This window comes from Pelophylax lessonae (assembly GCF_965119305.1).
Source record: "Pelophylax lessonae genome assembly, chromosome: 8".
Taxonomy (NCBI): domain Eukaryota; kingdom Metazoa; phylum Chordata; class Amphibia; order Anura; family Ranidae; genus Pelophylax; species Pelophylax lessonae.
In genome coordinates, this window is record NC_138775.1 from 262,952,701 (window position 1) to 262,976,940 (window position 24,240).

General features: G+C 43.8%; 1 protein-coding gene across 1 annotated transcript in view; it reads left to right on the forward strand.

Moving 5' to 3' along the window:
* PIGK (phosphatidylinositol glycan anchor biosynthesis class K) overlaps positions 1-24,240 on the forward strand; it is a 284,181-nt gene that overhangs the window by 49,164 nt on the left and 210,777 nt on the right. Inside the window, exons 5-6 of the mRNA XM_082266226.1 lie at positions 12,271-12,382; positions 17,705-17,801. Coding sequence (XP_082122352.1) covers positions 12,271-12,382; positions 17,705-17,801 — 209 coding nt within the window. The remainder of the gene's footprint in view (positions 1-12,270; positions 12,383-17,704; positions 17,802-24,240) is intronic.

Here is a 24,240-nt window from a genome sequence, read left to right on the forward strand (position 1 = left end):
AGTTTTGACAGTTGATGCCACCTGTCAAACTCTGAAAGCCAAGGTAAAGTGGAACTAAACCCTCCTGTCCTTTCAGCCAAGGAAGCTGCCATCTTAGCCTCTGTTTGATCTGCAACAGGCATGGTGCTGCACATGTGATCAGTTATGACACCAGCCATTTGATGGTTTGAAAAAGAGAGAGATCAGGCGCCCAGGAAAACAATGGTTAAATAGCCAAGAGAGAAAGGTGAAACAGATCTGCTAATCTACTGCAGGTGTCCTACATAAAGATAGAAAGAAAAAATGATCAGCGCACGTTTGTTTTCTTCTCTGAGTGCCGGTTCACATGATTGCCGATGCGCTGATCGCATGTAATTCGCAGCACACTGCTCCTTCATTACATGAGATCTCCTGTGCGGATGCGAGTTCAGCCATACACTTTGTATGGCTGAATTCGCAGCGCATCCGCAGCAAACACGCACATGAGGCATTTTTTGAGCCGCCTCAGAATCGGATAGCACAGTGGTTCACACTTGTGCTATCCGATTCTGTGCGTACTTGCAGGTCGCACTGCGATATGCGATCAAACTGGGGGTGTCGTTAACATTTAATTGACACCCCCTGCGTATCGCATATGGCAGTGTGAACTGCCAGATGTGCGGATGCGATGCAGGCTCACGCTGCATATTCGCAGCGTTCCCGCATCGCACAAGTGTGAACCGAGCCTAATTGACTGAATCCAATGTTCTGTGTGAAAACAAAATATATAAAACACTATATTCCCATGAACATAATGTGCAAAAATTTGCTAATACAAAAAATATATCTTAATACCTGTGCATCACATGAAAATCCAATATCTGACAAGGATAAAATGTAAAAATTGGAAACTCCTGCCCAAAGGTGCAAAGTGTACTGTGCTGAAAAAATGCTGATGCAAAAAAACAAAACAAAAAAACTTTTTTAAAATACCAGCCTATCATAAAATAAATATAAATTCATATAAACAGCCATTTTATAAATTCCTATAATGATACATAAAAATTTTAAAAGTCAGTGTATAAAGTCCCAAGTGATAAAAAGTGCCAAAATCTAAGCTGATTGGTTCAATCAATGCAGTATCTTCCTTGACCACTCGTGCAAAAATACCCGATGTGCTCCTTCCACCGTATCCCCCAAATTAACTCACCAGATGAGGAGCTGGTAAAATTATAAACCAGCAATTGCGCTTAAACAATGAATATTGAATAAAATTTCCAGCAGATTGGTCTTAAATTTCAGAAGTAGATCTTCCCACACTCTCCATGGATGTTATATTCCCAGGGTAATATAAGGTTAGAGTGAAGAAATGAGAAGGAAAAAATTCCAATAGTGTGATTCTATAAAAACTTCAATAATTTATTAGAACAAAAATGAAGTACATTCACATTTCTACAAGGGTAAATAGCATGCATCTCCTTCACTCCAGCTATGTCTCCAAGCTGCCAACTCCGGCTATGTCTGAAAGTTGATCAACACCGCAACCTTCTCGCTCTCGCGGCTTGGAGACCTAGCCGGAGTGAAGGAGATGCCTGCTATTTACCCTTGTGTCAGGCTGACGCACAGAAATGTGAATTTACTTCATTTATGTTCTAATAAATTATTGAAGTTTTTATAGAATCGCACTATTGGAATTTTTTCCTTGTCATTTCTTTACTCTTACCTTTTATATTATTACCCTGGGAATAGAACATCCATGGAGAGTGTGGGAAGATCCACTTCTGAAATTTAAGACCGATCTGCTGGAAATTTTATTCGATATTCACTATTTAAGCGCAATTTCTGCTTTATAATTTTACCTGCTCCTCATCTGGGGAGTTAATTTGGGGGATGTGGTGGAAAGAGCACATCGGGTGTTTTTGCACGAGTGGTCACGGAAGATATTGCATTGATTGAACCAGTCAGCTTATATTTTGGCACTTTTTATCACTTGGGACTTTATACGCTGACTTTTTAAGATGTTTTTATGTATCACTATATGAATTTATGAAATGGTTGTTTATATGAATTTATATTAATTTTATGATAGGTTGGTATTTTAAATGTTTTTTTTTTTTTTTTTTTGCATTGACACTTTTTCAGCACAGTACACTTTACACTTGGCACCTTTGGGCAGGAGTTTCCAATTTTTTACATTTTATCCTTTTCAGATATTGGATTTTTATGTGATGCACAGGTATTAGGATATATTTTTTTTATTAGCATTTTTTACACAACACTTTTTTGCACTCAGCACTTTTGTGCAGGATTTTCCATAATTTTTTTTTATATCTTTGCTACACAGCCCCATTAATATGTTCATGGGAATATAGTGTTTATATATTTTGGTTTCACACAGAACATTGGATTCAGTCAATTAGAGAAGGAAAAAAAAGTGCGCTGATCATGTTTTCTTTCCATTTAATGGTTTGACAGTTGGGTTGAACACACAAGCAAATGTGACAGTTGGCAATCCCAGCATGTCGGGAATGTAGCTGTTTTTTTGAAACCGTTAAATCAATGTGATTAGTTCCACTTTGCTGAGGCTTCCCAAAGCATCATGGTCAGGGCGTGCCTACTACAGGGTCTGTTTGCAAAGCCAGGATTCAGGTGAGAGATTGGGAGGTGGTAAAAACACGGATCAACCAACTGCTTTACTGTCCTTTGCCACCTGTGCAAAATGGCCTTTACTTTTCTAAATCACAATGTAATATAAATTGCTAGTTTTCTTCAATACAATACAATTTTCATTGTTTTTTCCCTCCTTTGTTACTTTCACTGCTGATGATCTCCTGTATCATCTTTGCAGCCATTTCCAGTCTACATGCATTCTAGCGATGGCTTAATGGCATTTCCCTAGTTCGGTTTTCTGGTCTTAACAGTGCACAATGCCTGCCTTTATCTGTTTTAAAAAGAACCTGGAAGTCACAACCAGAAGCCCATGTGACAGTGACAGCACCAGAGTTTAGTTGGGGAACAGGAATCGCCCTGTATTATTTTATTTAAAGCTGCAGACTTAAAGTGATTGTAAAGGCAGAAGGGAGAGGGAGCGGGACTGAGCTGCAACTCTGTGTCTGAATGGGCACACAGAGCAGCGGCTCGTTGCCCCCATAACAAGCTGCTTGCTGTAGGGGCACTCGGCAGGAGGGAGGGGCCAGGAGCGATGGCGAAGGACCCGAGAAGAGGAGGACCAGGGCTGCTCTGTGGAAAACTACTACGCAGCCCTGGTCCTCCTCCTACGAGCCCAAATCCAGCAAATCATGCATGGGTTAACTGCTCATTTTCTCTAGTGGTGAACACAGTGCCTGTACTTACCTGATCCTAAAATCCTCCAGAAAACAGTGCTCCCCTCTCTCCAGGTGTAGACTGTTCCTTCCCACTGCATGGAGAAAAAAATTGCCTTAAGTTCTGCTTTATCCACTTCCTGACCTCAATACGTATAAATCCGTTGCGGTTTGCAAGTGTTTTACTTGAAAACCGCAAATCGCTTTTTATTCCAGGAATAGACTTACTAGGAACTGTACTGTCTGGAAGACATTTTGGCTTGGAGCCAAAGCCGATCGATCTATAAGTAATAGATCGTACAGATATCCCTCGGGATCTTAGAACAGCCAATACTGGAGCTAGGATCTTTGTGAACACTCTCTTGGAGCTGTGGCTAACCGGAAAGGCAGCGCCACAAACTGAAAATGATGGTTTTTCTATTACAAAGCATAGAAACCTTTGATGAGCATGGAATATAGGCACGTGAAGAAATGCATCCTTGATGTCTATGGATGCTAGAAATTCCTCTCCCTTCAGGGAGGCTAGGACTGAACTAATTGACTCCATATGGAACGTTTGAACGTTCATAATCCACAAACCAATTCTGGATCTCAACGCTCCAAACCAGTTTTTGAACGGGTTTAAGAAAAAATCCCTGAGCCTTTTCATTCTCCGGAACCTCCATTATCACTCTTTGGGCCCTCAGCTGGTCCAACGCCAGGAATAGAGACCACCTTTTTAGGGGATCTCTCGGTATACTTGACTTTACAAACTGGGAAACACCAGAAATTCCAGTTTTTACCCCTGCAAGATGGTGGAGATAACCGAGATGTCTTGGATCGTTTCCATTCAAACCTTCGAGAACCGAAGCAGCCTTCCCCCCACCCAAGTAAGTGGGGGCGCCGCTTCACCGAGTATGCTTTGGAGGAAGACTTGGCTGATCTCTGGGCCCAGGGCTTTTTCTGACCCTGCCCCGAAGGCTTGATTCTGTACCAAGGGGTCTAAGACCGTCGCCACCATCTGGAATTAGAAGCACTAATAGTACGAGTCCCGGGGATCTTAAAAGGACGAAGTTTGCTCTTCCTTTTTACAGGTAGCAACGTACTCTTCCCCCTCCCCCCCCCCCCCCCCCCGAGATCTTTTGGATATACTTTCCAGATCGTCACCAAAAAGGCGTTCTCCTTGAAAAGGAAAGCCAGCCAGTAACCTTTTACATGGTAATTCCACAGATCAGCTATTACCCAAAGGATTCTGCGCATATGCACTGTTATCAGAGCAACCCGTGACATTTGCCTTATGGAGTCTGTAAGAGCATCCACTGCGAAACCTAGTGTAAAGCAGATCTGACAGATCTTCCATAGACTCTCCTTGAGAAGGAACGGTCTTGGACACTCGCTTCATACGGTCTTTTAAAGACTGACAAACTCCTATGGCCATCAATAGGTATAAATTGCTGCCCTAATATCAATAAAATCAATATAATAAAAACACAAATGAAAAGCAGCTGACACAAAAAGATATGTATAAGGTATTTTCTAGGCAATATTATAAGAGAGGTGTCGCGCTAATCCTAAATGTAAGCAGACCAGTCCATCAATATGAGTCCATGTGAGGGATTGTATCCACACCAGCCAATCAGAAGTGCAGGGAGAGAAAAAGAATCCGCCACCAAATGGAGTAACTAAATACTCTTACCATCAACACAGACCCAAAAAGGGTCATGCATCGCCAACAATACAGGTGTACTGAAATGCAGGTAAACTCCACTCCTCGATGTAAAACCTTGGTAGCCTCGCCACTCATAAGAAAAACAGAGATGCTTCTCAATAGTGTAGAAGGCCTTAATCATTTATTAAATAAAATAAAGCAGCTTACATTCATGAAGCCGAGTTTCAGCGTTCTGTTGCAACAAGTTTGCAGCAAGTTCACAGACCCGAGTGACGAGGCTACCAAGGTTTAATATCGATCACCATACCAGGAAGTTGTGGGGGAGAAGTGGAGTTTACCTGCATTTCAGTACACCTGTATTGTTGGCGCTGCATGACCCTTTTTGGGTCTGGGTTGATGGTAAGAGTATTTAGTTACTCCATTTGGTGGCGGATTCATTTTCTCTCCCTGCACTTCTGATTGGCTGGTGTGGATACAATCCCTCATGTGGACTCTCATATTGATGGACTGGTCTACTTACATTTAGGATTAGCGTGACACCTCTCCTATGGCCGCTACTGCTGGTTTTATCGCAGATCCTGCAACTGCAAAGGAGGCTTTCAATAAAGATTCCAACTTCTTATCTGCTGGATCTTTAAAAACCTGGGCATTATCCACAGGGCAGGTTAAACTCTTGTTAACCAAAGAAATGGCAGCATCCAAAGGGGGTATGATCCATTTCTTAGTAAACTTTTCCTCCATAGGATACAATAGTGAAAACCTTTTAGGAGGAACAACAATCCTATCAGGATGGTCCCTATCATTATACATTTTTTGCTCCAAGAGCAGATGTATGGGAAACGTCCGAGGACTATGAGGAGGGCGCAATGAGCCTAGAGAAGAAAAAGAGGTTTCAGGCATCTTGAAGGAAATTTGTATCAAGACCGGACCATTTCAGTAAGAGACTGAACTAACAATCTCTGGGTTTAATAGGCTTATATAGACTCCTCTGACCCTGACTCCCCAGAAGTGGAAACCTCAGCTTGAGCCTCCATAGGTTCATCATCAGCTCCTACTTCCACATCCTCTGCCCAATCCTGAACTGAATCAGGGGGTTGCTCAAGTGAGGGGGATCTATCACATTTCCTCCCTACTTGTGATGCTGCAATCATGCCAGCAATCCTACCGTTGCGGCTGACTAATGCCGATGCCAAATCGTCCTTAGTGACGTAGGTTGTGGCAGAAGCACCTGGAGTAGCTACTATGCCTGACAACCGTAATGTCTCAAATTGGCTAGTCGCCTCTGGCTCTTTAGGGGGGAGTAAACAGAGGAAGCACAACTAGGACCTTCAAGGCCTAACCGTGGCATCACAGTGCCTCTTCCAACTGTGCCCCCCCCCCCCCCAGCCCTTTTCGGGCAGACATTGCTTTTATAGCAGGGAAACTTCAGTGTACTCAAGGCTTGTGCCAAGCTTATACAGCTTATGGCACACAGCACTGATTATCCCAAGATACAGGACCTTTTTGTGCTAGTAACATACCCCCACAGTGACTTACACAACCCAGCTGCTGCTGCTCTGTGTCCCCTTTAGCCTCTGACAGAGGCTAGCACGTTGGAGACAGTTCCTTCTAAATCGCACCCATTTTGCTGTATTGTGCATGCGCGTCATGCTACGTGGCTTTCAGGGGCACGCAAATCGCTTAAAGAGGAAGTAAACCCTCCTCTACAACTTGTACCTATAGGTACTGTAAATATCTCCTAAACATGTAACGTTTAGGAGATATTTACCTTACATGCAGCCAGTGACGTCACTGGCGCATGCGCTCTGAAGGAACGGCCGCTCGTGCCGTTCCTTTAGAGTCCCGTGCCGTGACTGTCGGCTCTCGCGCGCGTGCGCAGGAGTGACGTCACCGCGGCTCCGGCCAATCAGATGGCCGGATGCCGCGATCCCGGAAGACGGGCGACTGGACATTTCGCCCGTCATAGAGGTGAGTGAGCGGCACTCGTTCTAAGGTAAGTATTGCATAATGAGCTAGTATGCGATGCATAGTAGCTCATTATGTCTTTCTCTTGCAGGGTGGAAAAAAAACAAAAAACAAGTTTACAACCTCTTTAAACGCCTTCCATGCGGTGTACGCCTGTTTTTAAAAGGCAAAGATTTTCGCTCGCGCGAATGGGCCTTTGCCACAGACATGCTATCAAGGGAGGAGATGAACATGTGGGTGCTTATGCGCCAAGACGAAAACGGCAACCACATGGGGTGAGAGCAGCTTAGGCTGAATTTTGTTTGTCACAGCTGATACCTTTCTGGTGCTCAGCCCAGGGAAAAAAAAACAGTGTGATAATAGGCAAAGAAATAATGGTTAAACAACTTTGCATCAATCCCACAACTGCACAAGCTCATATAATCACAATTGATACAATTGGCACATTTAATCCCTGGGGAAAGGCCAGAGCTTTCAGCAAGATGTATTTTGCATAGCTTAACATCCATAGTCTCATGCACACATTGGTTTGTCACAGCTGATACCTTTTCAGGTGATCAGCACAGAGTGAAAACAGTGTGTCAGAAAAACAAGAAAAGAAATAATGCTTAGCAAGATGTATTTTGCCTAGGCTTAACATCTATAGTCTCATGCAGAGATTCACATGGCTCTCGGTCTCTGTTCTCTTTTAAAGGGAACAGTGCATAAAATATTTGCAATCTACAATCATGCCAGCAATTTTAAACTCAAGGTTTGCTGTATGTGTAAATATTTTAAATTGGACTTACCAGTCCTGCGCAGGATTCTGTTTTAAACAGGAATCCAATCTTCACCCATCACGTCGAGCTTTGTCTTGCTGACCTTTAAGGACTGGGTCCCCTTGTTTTAGAGGGGCCACGGCCTTGGACCTGTTGAGCACCCTGCACGGAGCACCTTTGGGGTTTGGTATTCCAGGGCCTAAAAAGGACTGTATTACAGGCAAAACCTCGTATCTGCTTCCCGAGGCTCAGGTACCATCTTTTTAGTCCATTGACTGTTTTAGATGTATCTGATAGCTAACCCCTTAGATTCAGTGATCTTTGATTGGGGTATATAGCATATCTTCTTTCTTTTTTGAAGAGAAATGTGGACAGACTCTCCAACGTGGCCATCACTCACTGATGAGAAAATAGAGGTGCTTCCTGTGTGGGAGGGGTTATATAGGGGGACATCCTTTCTGATTGGTTGCCAGTGTCCTTCATCTGTAGGTGGCTATATAACCCATATCTTATGAGTTAGAGCCGGTTCACACAGGCGCGACCCGACTTGCCGGGGTGACCTGTGTAATTGCGGTGCGCAGCTCGCACCGCGACCTCGGAGCGGCCGGCACAGACTTCATATCATTGAAGTCAATGCAGGTCGCTCCAGGTCGCCCCAAAGAAGCTCAGGAACCTTTTTCTAAGTCGGAGCAACTTGTGTCGCTCCTATTAGAATGGGTCCTGTGCTACTCTATGGCAGGCGACCCAAGTCGCCCCAGTGTGAACGGGGTCTTATAGCTCTGTGTCCCGTGATATAGGAAAATAAATACTTATTTAAACTTGTAAACAAAAAGTGCCAGAAAAGGCCTGGCCTTCACATGATTAGTATGATTGAAAATTACTTTTAAACTTACATTATCCTAAAGAATGTGAGGTTTTAGTGGTTGGTTTAAAGTATACTTAATGGAACCAAAGACTGACCACGCTAAAATTTTAAAATGATTTTACAATTAGAACTGTTTTGATGAGATTATTTTTCCAGTGCACAAAAATGGAATTACCTTTTAATAACAATATTAGGTTCTTACTATTTCCTTTAAAGCTCACATCAGGGCAAAATAAACCAAAAAAAAAAAATAAATTCAGTATGTCTCTGCAATGTGCACATAATTCTGTGAACATCCCTTCAAAGATGGTGCTAGTATAGAAAAATGCGTTGATCTGGCAGAAATACTGTGAGCCCCTAAATTCCTGCGGTGTGCTAACTCATTGTCTCTGCTGCACCTAAATCCCAAAGAGCGCAGTCAGCCCCCCCCCCTCCGCTGGACTGCTGAACAGCTCCCTCTTATGTTATGGAATAGATGAGGGGTGTTCTGTTATCCAGAAGGAAAGAACTCGCATCCAAGAGCTCACTGTGCACCATTTGAAAAGCAAAGAAAATTATTGTAATCTCCTGGAGATTACCAACTCACTTTAAAGGATAAGTACAGCCAAAGCTCTTTTGGCTGTACTTTTCCTGTGGATCACAGAGTGCAGTTCGTTCTCCACCACTGTGACCCGGTTTCAGCCGAAACCCGCTGTCAGCTGACATCACTGAGCCAGTCCAGGCTCGAGCAAGATCGCAACAATGGAGTCGGGATCCGCCCACATGCCTGGATCAGCACCCAGCTTAGCCTCCCTCCACAGTCACTGGCGCTCCACAGCCAAGCGCTCAAGTGAGCGAGAAGGAGGTAGAGCAGAGAGCCGGTGACTGACAGTCACCGGCTCTCTGCTCAGGGAGCTGTGAGAACCGAGCGATAGGTGGTGCTTGATCGCTCGGTTCTCAGTGTTGGTGCCCGCGGGAGAATAGTGCTGCATCAACCTAGGTAAGTATGATTCTTAAAAAAAAAAAAAAAAAACATACATCTTTTAAAGGCTTTTTTACACTTGCAGTTCCTGCTTTTTTCATTATACAGGAACTTTGGGTCGCAAAATTCTTCCCAGCAGGGGGAGATCTCTGAGGGCTGACAACACTGCTTGGGATTCCTATGCAGCAGAGGCTGAGTTGTCACCTCAGACAGGAAGTGAAGAGCACACTGGAGTTCTGGCAAATGAAAATGCATTGTTATGTACCTGCAGCATTTTAAAGGGACAAAACATAGGAAAACGAAATGCCAGCAGAATGCTTGGATGTATAGGGAGAGGTATAAGCAGTAGAAAGAGAGAGAAGTGCTTAATGCCGCTGTACAGAACACTGGTGAGACCTCACTTGGAGTATTGTGCGCAGTACTGGAGGCCATATCTCCAGAAGGATATAGATACTCTAGAGAGAGTTCAGAGAAGAGCTACTAAACTAGTACATGGATTGCAGGAAAAAACTTACCAGGAAAGGTTAAAGGACCTTAACATGTATAGCTTGGAAGAAAGAAGAGACAGAGGGGATATGATAGAAACTTTTAAATACATAAAGGGAATCAACTCGGTAAAGGAGGAGAGCATATTTAAAAGAAGAAAAACTACCACAAGAGGACACAGTTTTAAACTAGAGGGGCAAAGGTTTAAAAGTAATATAAGGAAGTATTACTTCACTGAGAGAGTAGTGGATGCATGGAATAACCTTCCTGCAGAAGTGGTAGCTGCAAATACAGTGAAGGAGTTTAAGCATGCATGGGATAGGCATAAGGCTATCCTTCATATAAGATAGGGCCAGGGACTATTCATAGGATTCAGATATATTGGGCAGACTAGATGGGCCAAATGGTTCTTATCTGCCGACACATTCTATGTTTCTATGTGCACATATTTCTGTAATTGAGTTAATTTTTTTTTGTTTTTTTTTTGTTTCCATTTTTAATTTTTTCCAGACAAGCATTTCAAGAGTTTATTGTAACTCTACTTCATGCTTTCACCCTGCTTACACACATTACTAATTATCAAAAGAGGCAGTGTAGACTTTGATTGCGGCAGTGACTCGATAGCCTTCCACATTTATTGCCTCCTTCATCTATAGTAATTATATTTTCATTTGATGCAATGATTCAGCATTGAAATTTAGTGACTCACCCTTTAGCTTTGCACTAGGAGCCCACAGCTTTCCTTGGCAGAGCCAGTTCTAGAAGTAGACCAAAGAGTTTTATTGTCTTAAGCTATCGTAATCGCGGGCCTGGAAAACACAGCAATTAGCATCACCAGCTGTCTCCCATTTATATAGGATCTTTCCAGACGTTCCGCCCACCACTTCTGCTTTTGTGTCCGAAGACGCATATTAAATACTCCTAAGCTGCCAAAAAAGGCATTACAAAGCCTTATCCATTAGTCTGGGTACAGACAAGGCTTCTATTGTTGTTTGTTTAAAGGTAGATTTATTGTTAAAGTGGTTGTAAACCTCAGACATGAAATATGAACAAAGCCTATCCCTCTATAGTGTGTAATTGTCTCAATCCGGAGTGTAATTTCTGTCTGCGGCTTGCTTCCTCTGCTATAAGCATATTTCACTTCTTACGAGTTTTCCTGACACCTAGAGAAAAATGGTTGACATAGGGGTGCACAGCCTGTGATTGACAGCCTCAGCTCTAGTCCTGTGTGAAGGGCCTGTGTCTGTTTCCTGTGGTCAGCCCTCAGAGCTCTCCTCACTTATGTAACTTCAGCTCTCTGCCCCCTGCTTTTCAGAGCTGAGAGATCTTGTGTAAATTCTGCACTTTGAATGGAGGTAGAGGAAGGACTGCCGTAGATAAATAGGTACAACTTATGTAGGAGGATTTGTTTAATCTCTGTGTATCACCTGAGGACAGTCACTTCACTGGGTATGTGTTAGATTTTACAACCTCTTTAAACTGAACAAACAGCTAAATACGCAGATGAAATACATAAATGGGAGCTCTTTCCTATCACAAAAAGGATTTGTGTCCCTGGCCATCCAAACCTGAGATTTAGACAACTCTGCCACACAGCACAGCCCTGTTAAGGAGGGCAGGAGACCTAATTACTGGTCTAAAGAGGTGCTGGTGCTGTATGCCCTGGCCTAACAGCTGAGATCCCTAGACCCCTAATCTCTCCCCTGCCCTCCACTCCAGCTGATCAAGCACTGATCATGCTTGATTAGCTGTTTCTGTTGCCACAATAGTCAGGTGTGAAACTGGAAGCGCTCAGAACATATAAGGGAATGGATGTTTCTGATCTTCTCCTGCTTGCATTCATTTGTTGTGGTGCTTTAGTCACCCACTCTTCCCAGAGGGAGGTGGGGGGGGGGGGGGGTGCAGATATATAGCCACCCGAAATTTTTTTAAGTTGCAGCCATGAGCTTGTCGTAAACCCTTCACACTCTGGACATGTGTAGTACATCCAGAGAGGTGAAGGGGTTAGACATAGTCTTCAGAAATCAGAGCCACCCCCCTTCCATGTGTTGGCTTTGTACAATTCAGATGCATTCTGTTACATAAGACTTTGATTGTGGAAAATATAAAACATATTCTATCTGAAGCACCACTTCTCATATAAAATCTAGAATAAGGTTTTGTTTCCATTCACAAGGAGAAGACATTTCTGTAGGGTCTAAAGTCCAATGCTGCACACCTTTTTTTAATTGATTTACTTTGTATATACATTTTATTGCATGCTTTTGAGCTAGTAAAATCATATGTTTCTTTTCTTGAAAATGTAGGTGACTGTAGAGAATTTTCTTCGAGTATTGACTGGCAGATTGCCACCCAGCACCCCACGACTGAAAAGACTCCTTTCTGATGACAGAAGCAATGTTCTTATCTACATGACAGGTAAATGTGTGTTAAGAAAAGCAACTGTATATTGCTTATTTTGGGGATTCTCCATAGGAACATATGGGGAATGCTCTGCAGACATTATCTATTAGACTATTTGGGGCATGCTCTCCAGAGGTGATAAACGGGAAGTTCAAATCTCAGAAATCGAATATTCCCCCAGTAGAGGAACATATAATAGTGGGACTTTGAAGCGGTTTTAAAGGCTCAAGGTTTTTTACCTTCATGCATTCTTTGCGTAAAGCTAAAAAATGTTCCATGTGCAGCAGCCCAGTCTTGCCCCCAATACTTACCTGAGCCTGATCTTCCTCCAGTGTTGTGCATGGGAGCCTCGGCTCTCCCAGGTCTCTCCCTCCTCATTGACTGAGACATAGCAAGCTGCTTGCTATTGGGGCACTTGGCAGAAGGGAGGGACCTGAGAAGGGGACAGCTGCTACTCTGTTCAAAACCACTGCACAGAGGAGGTAAGTATAACATGTTTATTCTTAAAAAAAAAAACGCTTTTAACCACTTGCCAACCGGCCAATGTGTATATATGTGTATATATATATATATATATATATGTATGTCCTCCGTTTAAACCTAAATACCGGTGTTATGGCAGCAGATAGCTGCCATAACCCTGGTATTTTTTTTAAATGACAGGCGGTTGGCTTTTCGATAAGGGTGTTCCCAGCGGCGGATTCACCGCGGGATCACCCTTCCGGGATGGCGGAAGAGGTGCCCCCCCCCTCCCGCCGTGTCCCGGCCCTTTTCCCAGCTTACCGGACCCGCCAAGCTTGCCCTCACTCAACTCTATGGTCTTGGATGACCAGAGCGATGGCAAACGTCGTTGCCTAGCAACCGGTTTAAAGGTCCCCCCCCTTTTTTTTTTTTTTCATCTTTTAGTGTACTTGTGAGATCTGAGGACTTTTTGACCCCAGATCTCACAAAAAAGAGGTCCTGTCGTGCCTATTTCTATTACAAGGAATGTTTACATTCCTTGTAATAGAAATAAAAATGAATTTTTTTTTTTTTTTAATGGTGTAAAAGTAAAAAATAATAAATAAAATAGTAACAAAAAAAAAATTAAAGCGCCCTGTCCCCGTTCGCGCGCCGAAGCGAACGCATACGGAAACCCCGCCCACATATGTAAATGGTGTTCAAACCACACATGTGAGGTATCGCCGCGATCGTTAGAGCAAGAGCAATAATTTGAGCCCTAGACCTCTAAGATGGCAACCTGTAGAAATTTTTAAAATGTCACCTATGGGGATTTTTAAGTACCAAAGTTTGTCGCCATTCCGTGAGCATGTGCAATTTTGAAGCATGACATGTTGGGTATCCATTTACTCTGCGTAACATTATCTTTCACATTATGGAAAAAAATTGGGCTAACTTTACTGGTTTCTTATTTTTTAATTCAAAAAGGTACATTTTTTCCAAAAAAATTGCGTTTGGAAGACCGCTGCGCAAATACGGAGTGATAACAAATATTGCAATAATCTCCATTATATTCTCCAGGGTCTCTGCTAAAAAAATGATATAATGTTTGGGGGTTCTCTAAGTAGTTTTCTAGCAAAAAAAAATGATTTTAGCTTGTAAACACCAAGTGTCAAAAATAGGCCTAGTAGGCAAGTGGTTAATATCACTTAAAAGGTGAAAAAGCTCTCAATGGAATACTAGACACACACAGATAATAAAATGAAGTTCTTTATTCAGAACATTCTATTAAAACAATTAATTGCAATTGTTAAAAAAAAAGGCAAGATTCGCCTTCATATCATTAAAAAAAAAAAAAAACCATGCCAGAAGACTGTACATAACATACAGGACATATAATGTGTTTGAACACATCCCCTAGGAACCCCTCCACAGCAGAATATATCCAAAAGACCACCAGGGGACTTATTTTAAATCTGGCACCCTCTGAAAGACTCCACTGAGGCTGTACTGCTTGACATGTTGCATTCCTCCTAGACTACAGATACCCAGGGGACAAATCAAAACAAAACAAATCCCTTAGGTGGCTTCCTGTGCCTTTATAAAATCATTTGGATTTGAGCTAGACCTACAGGAATTAGCCAGGATTCCATTTGCAAACATCCTGTAAGAAGGTTGTTTGTATTTCATCAGTTCAACACTTTCTCTCTCTCTCTAGCCCTACTGGAATACTTGGGGTAGATGTTTTGTTTGGGGCTTCACATGGTTCCCAAGTCTGTATGTTCCAGAACCTGGGGCAGCACAGTGGCTAAGTGGGTAGCACTTTGCCTGGCAGCACTAGGGTCATTGGTTTGAATTCCGACAATGGCACTACCTGCCTGGAGTTTGCCTGTTCTCTCTGGGCAGGCATAGGTTTCCTCTGGTTGTTCCGGTTTCCTCCCACATTCTGAAGACATGCTTGTAAGTTAATTGGCTCCTTTCTGAATTGTACTAATGTGCATAAGTATGAATATGAGTTAGGGACCTTAGATTGTAAGCTCCTAGAGGGCAGAGACTGATGTGAATGTGCAATATATATATAAGTGCTGCGTAAATTGAGGGCGCTATATAAGTACTTGTAATACATAATAAATCCATCTGAATACGTAATATTCATGAACACACCTCTACTGAAGAATCAATCAAGAGAAACACGTTGATAACGGGGAAACGCCCACGATGTATCTCTGGGAGCATTATATTTTTGCATTTTCAATATGGGGGTGCAGGATTTAATATCAGTCCCCTGGTGACCTTTTGGATATATTATGCTGTGGAGGGGTTCCTAAGGGATGTGTTTAACCAAAGTACATATCATGTATGTTATGGACGTTCTTCTGCCCTTTTTTTTTTTTTTTTAATGATGTGAAGGCGAATCTTGCCTTTTTTTAACAATTGCCAAGAATTGTTTTGATGCTGTGATATGAATAAAGAATTGGATTTTACTACGTGTGTGTCCAGTTTTTTTTTGAGAGATCATCCATCCACCTTTAAAGTCCCATTATGATATGTTCCTCTCCTGATCAGTCAGGGGAATATTGGTTTCTGTGCTAGAAATATAGGGATGTGGAGGTAGCAAGCTTATACCCTTGGCATTGTAGTAAGTTCCAATCTCAGCTATGCCCCATCCCAACGGTGACAGAGGTGACAGGATCTATCCTTTCCACATACTGTCCAGTACTTAAACCCTGGTACTATAAAAAAAAAAAAAAAAAACATTATTTGACACTTTGGAGAGTGTTGATCCCCTGGGTGACCATGTGGCTCTCACTGCTGCCTCCTATAATAGGTGTAGGGCAATGGGAGATACTGGATTGAGCTGCAGGGAATCCAGAAGGTCAACACAATAAAATATATTTCTCTTTCGTTCATCGACGCACACACTGCTCCATGAATCACAACTACTGTGTTATATTGCCTCCTCCAGGAGTAGGACTAGGCAGAACAAAAAACACCTGGCTACGCCCATGCGCCATCCTCAGCTTGGTATAGAACCCCCCTCTCTGCTCTAGGTAATCCGTTTTAATCTGTCTAGTCAGGAGTAAGGACCTAGGCTCCCGGCTGGGATCTCTGGTCCTAGCAATTTTTTCTCATTCCTTACATCTTTTGCAGGCTGGATAATCCAGATCTAATAGTCCCCCCAGCCCAGCCAGTGAGCGCATGCAGACCGCAGCTACGCGCTAGGTCTGCCGTGACATAGCTTCTTGGACGGAGGCTGGCCCACAAGTTAAACGTCTTGCAGGGTCGCATAAGACCAGGCTTGGGTCTGAGTCGCCTCGGTTCCTTGGCCAACGTCATTATGTGCAGCTGAGCCGCCCTGCCACAGTAAATCTGCGTGGGGCAGTCTGCAAGTAGTTCAACTTTTTTTTTTTTTTTCGGACAGGGCTCCTGTGTCCTGGTTAAGGGCTCTTCTGTTTAGCCTTGGGTTATTTTCCTCACCCCTCATTTTCCTTTTGACGCTGCTTTTCGACGTCCCAATAGTTATGATTTATGGAGCGCTGTGTGCGTTGATGAACGCAGAGAAATGGATTTTACAATGAGTACAAAAATCCCATTATGGCCTCTGCAGTTTAAAAGTTCTGATGCGATAGCTGCATTGGTTTTCTTTTTTTCACCTGGTGATCCAGCAAGTAAGTCTGTTGTTTTTCAGGATTTGGGATCACCGACTCCCACTAGGGATATTGGAAAAAGGTGGGCTTAGGGGGACTTTTCCTGGTATCGTACTCAAAAAATAAATATATGGCTACATATATGTAAAAAAATAAACAGGTTTTATTATATTATAAAAAAAGGAACATTCATTGTTCACAATATTGGCACTACAGGACATACATACAAAGAAAAAATACACATATAACCATCATAGTACTGGTGACATTTCAAAGTTATTTGACAAGTAAGGTCCTCTTTATTTGAGTGTGGGGGTATTGATGCCTCCACTTGGATCCTTTACTGACATGTTTCGCTATACAAAGCTTCTTCAGGGGCGAAAGAACTCGATAGAGATATCGTTGTTGTTTTTCAACCGAACAAGCTCCCCCCTCTAATGTATCAGTTAACAGTGTGAGACCATTTTTGACTGATGGGGGTGCTTACAATGATTATCTTTCATTTATTCATGTAAAACCTTTATCCCTAAAGTAAAAAAGGTTTTTCTGTAACAGCTTTTAAAGTATTAGCTGGAGTTCAGCTGCAATTTGTTAGTGTAACCAAATCTACTATTCTGTCCAATACGCTCCTCCCCCCCAGACTGACAATGCTGCTGTCCAAAGGTGCCCCCTGTGCTCCTTCATCCAGAGTGGAGGTCCTCTAATACAGGAGGTGTGTGACTGGCCAGCTCACTAGGGGAAAAAGCTTAAAAAAGAAAACTAATGCAGCCCCACATCTAATAATTGGTAAGGTGCAATATATTACATTTTTAGGTATTGGATTAAATACTGCTTTTAGCAGTAGACAGCATGTCTCTGAGCATTCATCACCATCCAAGAAAAATAAAGGCGGGTTTAGTTACAGTGAGTGATGGCATGAAATCTTGTGTTCTGCTATTTAACTGTCACTTATGAGGGATGATTAGATTATACTCTGAATAAAGCTAAAACCCCTTTAAAAGCTGCCACTGCCTGTGATATTGGATTAACTGGCTCCCGGAGTCTGCAATAATTTCTCTGCCTGTATACCACACCAGCAAGTTTGAGCACCACTTATTAGTGTAAAACATGCAGTTACCATAGAGATCACAGACCTGGCCAAACAGAACCACGCTGCTTCATTTGCCTGTATGAACCTGTGTGTTGTCACAAGATCCCTCTGCAGTACACGCAGACCTGGGTGCTAAAATTATTCCTCTAACTCACACAGGTCACGGAGGAAACGGCTTCCTAAAATTCCAAGATTCAGAAGAGATCACCAATGTGGAGCTTGCCGATGCCTTTGAGCAGATGTGGCAAAAGAGGAGGTAATAAAATAGTTAAACTCTAGATAAAAACAGAAGCTTACCTATGTATTACTCTCTCCGTCTCAGGAAGCAGCATCTGGAGAGAAGCTTTATTAAAACGTAATCTTTTTTTCAATAACTTTTATTAGATTTCATTTGATGCACAAATAATTCAAAACACGAACAAAGTATGTGACAATGAAAGGCTTCCTCTTCCACACATCCACATAGCACACATTGTTTATTATTGGCCGTTGTATGCTTGGTGTGAGCAGTCCTACAAAGATATATTTATGTATAGTTTAGAGAAAGTTGTTTTTTTTTTTTACCAGTAAATACATATTTAATTTTTTTTTTTTTATGGAAATTTTATAGAATTTTTTACAGATTTATAGTGATATGACATAGTACAGTCAGGTCCATAAATATTGGGACATCGACACAATTCTAATCTTTTTGGCTCTATACACCACCACAATGGATTTGAAATGAAACAACCAAGATGTGCTTTAACTGCAGACTTTCAGCTTTAATTTGAGGGTATTTACATCCAAATCAGGTGAATGGTGTAGGAATTACAACAGTTTGTATATGTGCCTCCCACTTTTTAAGGGTCTAAAAGTAATGGGACAGATTAACAATCATAAATCAAACTTTTTAATTTCAATAGTTTTTATTGAGTTTTTGTCAAACATTACAAAAGATTAAAAAACATACGGAATTACATATATTGAACAAAGGGAGCAACATTACCACGGTCATTCTTTAATATAAAACAGGTGGAACATAGAGGGTAAAACTTAACCATGACGATAGAGCATACAAGTGTTGTGAGGCTACCTGAGGTCAAGCTAGGACTTCTTGTGAGTAGAATGTTAGGACCAGAGCAGTCCCCTCAACCCAAGCACCCCTATCGGGATCCAGCTGTGCCGAGGGGCTGGGGTGACTACTCTAGCTGTACAAAACTTTCACTTTTTAATACTTTGCAGTTCATTACAGCCTGAAGTCTGGAATGCATAGACATCACCAGACGCTGGGTTTCATCCCTGGTGATGCTCTGCCAGGTCTCTACTGCATCTGTCTTCAGTTCCTGCTTGTTCTTGGGGCATTTTCCCTTCAGTTTTGTCTTCAGCAAGTGAAATGCATGCTCAATCAGATTCAGGTCAGGTGATTGACTTGGCCATTGCATAACATTCCACTTCTTTTCCTTAAAAAACTCTTTGGTTGCTTTCGCAGTATGCTTCGGGTCATTGTCTATCTGCACTGTGAAGCGCCATCCAATGAGTTCTGAAGCATTTGGCTGAATATGAGCAGATAATATTGCCCGAAACACTTCAGAATTAATCCTGCTGCTTTTGTCAGCAGTCACAATAAATACAAGAGAACCAGATCCATTGGCAGCCATACATGCCCACGCCATGACACTACCACCACCATGCTTCACTGATGAGGTGGTATGCTTTGGATCATGAGCAGTTCCTTTCCTTCTCCATACTCTTCTCTTCCCGTCACTCTGGTACAAGTTGATCTTGGTCTCATCTGTTCATAGGATGTTGTTCCAGAACTGTGAAGGCTTTTTTGGATGTTGTTTGGCAAACTCTAATCTGGCCTTCCTGTTTTTGAGGCTCACCAATGGTTTACATCTTGTGGTGAACCCTCTGTATTCACTCTGGTGAAGTCTTCTCTTGATTGTTGACTTTGACACACATACACCTACCTCCTGGAGAGTGTTCTTGATCTGGCCAACTGTCGTGAAGGGTGTTTTCTTCACCAGGGAAAGAATCTTCGGTCATCCACCACAGTTGTTTTCCGTAGTCTTCGGGGTCTTTTGGTGTTGCTGAGCTCACCGGTGCGTTCTTTCATTTTAAGGATGTTCCAAACAGTTGATTTGGCCACACCTAATGTTTTTGCTATCTCTCTGATGGGTTTGTTTTGTTTTTTCAGCTGAATGATGGTTGCTTCACTGATAGTAACAGCTTTTTGGATCTCATATTGAGAGTTGACGGCAACAGATTCCAAATGCAAATAGCACACTTGAATTTAACTCTGGACCTTTTATCTGCTCCTTGTAAATGGGATAATGAGAGAATAACACACACCTGGCCATGGAACAAGTGAGGGAGGCACATATACCCACTGTTGTAATTCCTACACCTTTCACCTGATTTGGATGTAAATACCCTCAAATTAAAGCTGAAAGTCTGCAGTTAAAGCACATCTTGTTTGTTTCATTTCATATCCATTGTGGTGGTGTATAGTGCCAAAAAGATTAGAATTGTGTCGATGTCCCAATATTTATGGACCCGACTGTATGACAAATAAGCATGAGAGCAAGTTTAAGATATCTTGAAGAGTACGAGTACATAGAGTACAGCTGAGATAGGATGGTACTATTGGTAACTACAATCCTGGATGTACCTGCAAAGCTTTAAATATTGACCACTTCACCTCTGAAAGATTTACCCCCCTTCATGAACAGGCTGTGTTACTTTAACTGACAAATGCACGGTCGTGCAGTGCTGTAGCCAAATAAAATTTATGTTCTTATTTTTTCTCCCCACAAATGGAGCTTTCTTTTGGTGGCATTTGATCACCTTTTTGTGTTTTTTTTGTTTTTTTTTTTGCGCTATAATCAAAAAAAGACCGACAATTTTGAAAAAAAAAAAAAAAAAACAATATTTATTTTTATTTTCTTCATTGACGGACACAGCTCCTGATCTTCTTAACCATTGGGCTATGCTACCTCCTACAGGAGTAGGACACTAGGCAAAAAAAGTCTGGCTACACCTATGGGCAGTCCCAGGGGGTGCACTCTCTCTGCTATAGGTACTTTTTTTCTGCCTGGTCAGGAGTTAGGACCTAGTTCCTTGCTGGGATCTCTGGTCCTGGCAATTTTTTTTCTTTTTAGATAACATTTTTTTCCTGTTTGATTTCCTGTGAGATCTACAATCAGCTGCCGGACTGGGCAACTGGCTGGATAATCTAGATCCTGTGGTCACCCCAGTCTGGCCAGCGAGTGTGCGCAGACCTCAGCTCCGCGCTAGGTCAGCTGCGACATAGCCTCACCGGATGGGGGCTGGCCTCACAAATCGCATACGACTGGGTCTTGGCCCGAATCGCAGCATTCCTCCTGACTGTCAGCCCCCCATTTCGATGGAGAGGAGGTTCTGTCTGGAGCGGTGCCCGCCTGGTTCCTGGTATAATAAGTGACTGTCCCCCCCCTCTCCTCCTTGAGGGTTTTGGGGTGGACGTGGGCTTGGGACGGTCGGACCCCTGGTTTCTCCTCCTTCCCGTTAGGCACCCCCTCATCGGTCTGGTGGTCCCTGTGGGCCATATCGCCCCTTATCCGCCTCCCCCCTCCTTTACTGATGCTGGGACTGTGGGGTGACATGGTCCACCACCTGGGGTAGGGGCAGGGTGCTGTGTTGGCGGCAGAGGGGGGAGGGGGCGGGTGCGCCGCTGGTGACCAGGTGATCGGCTGTTGGGGGGGAGGTTGTACCTGGTGGGGGCTCCTGCCAGGGGCCCCCCTAGTCCGGCGGCCATTTTGCAGTGGTTTGCCGTTGAAAATAGCTGCGGCCATTAAAGTGGACCCCTGTGGGCCGCAATTTATTTGAGGAGAGCCCCTCCTCACCCCCTTGTGCTGACTCCTGGATCTTTTCATTTCCTGATCGCTGTTTGTGCAGTGCAGATTATCCTGGTACCTGCGGTGCCTGGTGTCTGGTGGGGTCCTCTCCCTCTCTACTGAGGATTGATTGGTGCTCTGTGGCTGGCAAACGGGTGGGCTTCCCCCGGTGACTCATGGAGTCTTTGGAGCATCTCCCCACCTGATCCCCTCTCTAAGGCTGTGGGGCCCTCTCGGGGTCTCATCCATCCATCGATGCACTGATGGCGTTCTTGGTGTCCTTTTGTGTCCTGGGTGGAGGTGGCTTTTGGGTGACGGGCTGGCAAAAAGAGCCCCCCGCCTTCCCCTGCCTCATCTGTCTTATCAGATCCCTATTCTGATTCGGCCTCTGCAGACGTGGGTCACCCTGCTGGGTCTGCGACCATGCGCCCTGAATCTTCAGATAGCGAGGAAAATTTCTCTATTTCTGCAACCGCGTACGAAAAGACGCTGGTGGACGCACTGATTGTAGCTGTACGTGAGACCATAAAGATGGAGGACGCAGCTGAAGCTGCGGTGGAGGCGCAGGTTCCCTTTGCCATTCATAAGCCATCCAGAGTGACAAAGGTGTTCCCTTTCCCCTCCTATTTTGACAGAATTGTCACTAAATAGTGGGGACGACCAAAGCGTCCCCTTGGGGTCTCTTAAGTGATTTTTCTAGGAGATATCCCTATGAGGAGTCCCTTCTTAAGAAGTGGACTTTGCCTCCGGTTGTGGACCCTCCGGTTTCCAGATTGAGCAAGGCAACCATGATTCCAGTTGAAGAGTCCCGGCCTTTAAGAACCCAGCTAACAGAAAGGCGGAGGCTGTGGCCCGCAATAATATCTACACCCTGGCTGGTTCAGGAACTGAGGCCAATATTCACCATTGTCCTGGTGTTGCAGAGTCTGACCGATTGGGATAGGCTTTTGCGCTGTGACCTGGAGGAGTAGCCCCCCCTGCCTTTGCTGAGCTGGCAGAACCAGCTGGTCCAGGGGCTGCAGTTTATCTGTGATGTCTCTTTGGATGCGGCTCCCCTAGTGGCTCGGCTCTCTGTTTCAGCAATGGTCCTTCGTGTCTTTTGGCTCAAATGCTGATCTGCGGACCAGACTTCTAAAAAGGCCTTGACTGATCTTCCCTTTCAAGGAGATCGCCTGTTTGGTGCTACCCTGGATGACATTGTTAAAGGTCTCATAGGGGGGAAGAGTACCTTTCTTCCACAGGCTGCTAAGGGCAAGGACCCTCGTCATAGACGTGAGCCCTCCTTCTCGGCTCAGAAATTTTTTTCATCCCTCAGGGTTGTCTGACAAGGGATCGGAGCCCTTCGGGGCCTCCTCTGGAGGATCCAAGCGAACTTGGTCTGGCAAGTCAAGAGCGGGCTTCTCCAGACCCATGGACAAGGCCTCTTCAGCATGAAGGTGTGCCCTCACCCGTATCTGGTTCCCAGACCTGTGGAATCCCCTGGTATAAGTCAGGTGGGTCCACTAAGTCATTCTGTCTGGCTAAAAGATGGGAGTTTTACTTTAAAGGGTGATGGTCCCGACTTCGGAATGTTTTCAGGGATTTTTACTCAAACCTGTTTACAGTCCACAGGAAGGAAGGCAAGTTGCGTCCAGCGACTTGTAGCGGGACTGCGGTATTGTGGTGGGCAAATCGGACGATAACTGACACTTTTGACACTTTTTTGGGACCAGTGACACGAATACAATGAGCAGTGCTAAAAGTATGCGCTGTCACTGTACCAGTGACTCTGGATGGGAAGGGGTTAACATCAGGGGCAATCAATGGGTCAACTGTAAGCCTAGCCTGTGTTTTATTACAGTGCGGGAAGTGCTTTTACTAGAGGAAGAGACATGGCTCCATGCCTTCCCTACCGAACAAACAGTGGGTGCCCATCAAATCTGCGGTACCTGCTGATTGGCTCCTGCTATGTATAATCACAGCTGAAGCGAGCTGCCGGCGGCGCACATTCGCGCCCCCTATCCAAAAGAGCAGAATCACGTGTGTGTGTATGTGTGTGTGATTCGGCGCAGAGGTTCCGCCCTGTAGCAGTAAAACCTTAAGTAATTAAATTTAAAACCCTTCAATTCTTTGATCATTTTATAGCAATGTGGAAGGTCAGATGGTGGAGATTATCAGAGGGGTTGTTGGAGCTTCTGTCTCCAGTGAGTTGTAGAGGCAGGGGGTATAGAGAGGGGTATTGAAAAGGAAAGGGGGGTGGGTTGGGTCAAAGGAAGAAGGGAGGAAAGGACTTACACCAGGTGTGCTCAACCTGTGGCCTGCGGAGCCCTCTGATGTCCTCTACGACCTTAAACCTATGGCAACCTGCACAGCCTTCTTCAGATGCGCACCTCTTTACTGAATGATTGCTGGTGCTCCATAATCTCAGCGGCCGTCATACGCCAGCCTCTATTGCATCCGGCTCCCTGCTCTTCTCTTTCTTTCCTAACACACAGACACTGGGAGAAGAGCCCTTAGCTGAGTGGATTACATCTAGTAGCATCCATACAGGGGTTCTGTAGGCAGATTCTCACAGTTGTGTGATGAGCTTGTTGTCATTCCGGGAGCATGTGAGTGCATTATGTGTCATTTTATCTTTGCTTAATAAAGATTTGTTTTGCACTACTAGGGCATGCACTTCCCTGGTCTGTTGTTTTTTGTTTAGATTGTCTAAAGTCCTTATACTGTTTTATACCAATAATACCTGCGCTACACCTCTTCTATGACAGCTTCTGTGCAAAATACAATTAGGCCCCTTTCACACATGGAGTCCGTTCGGATCCGCCTGTGAGTTTTTTTGGCATATCTGAACGGACGCCC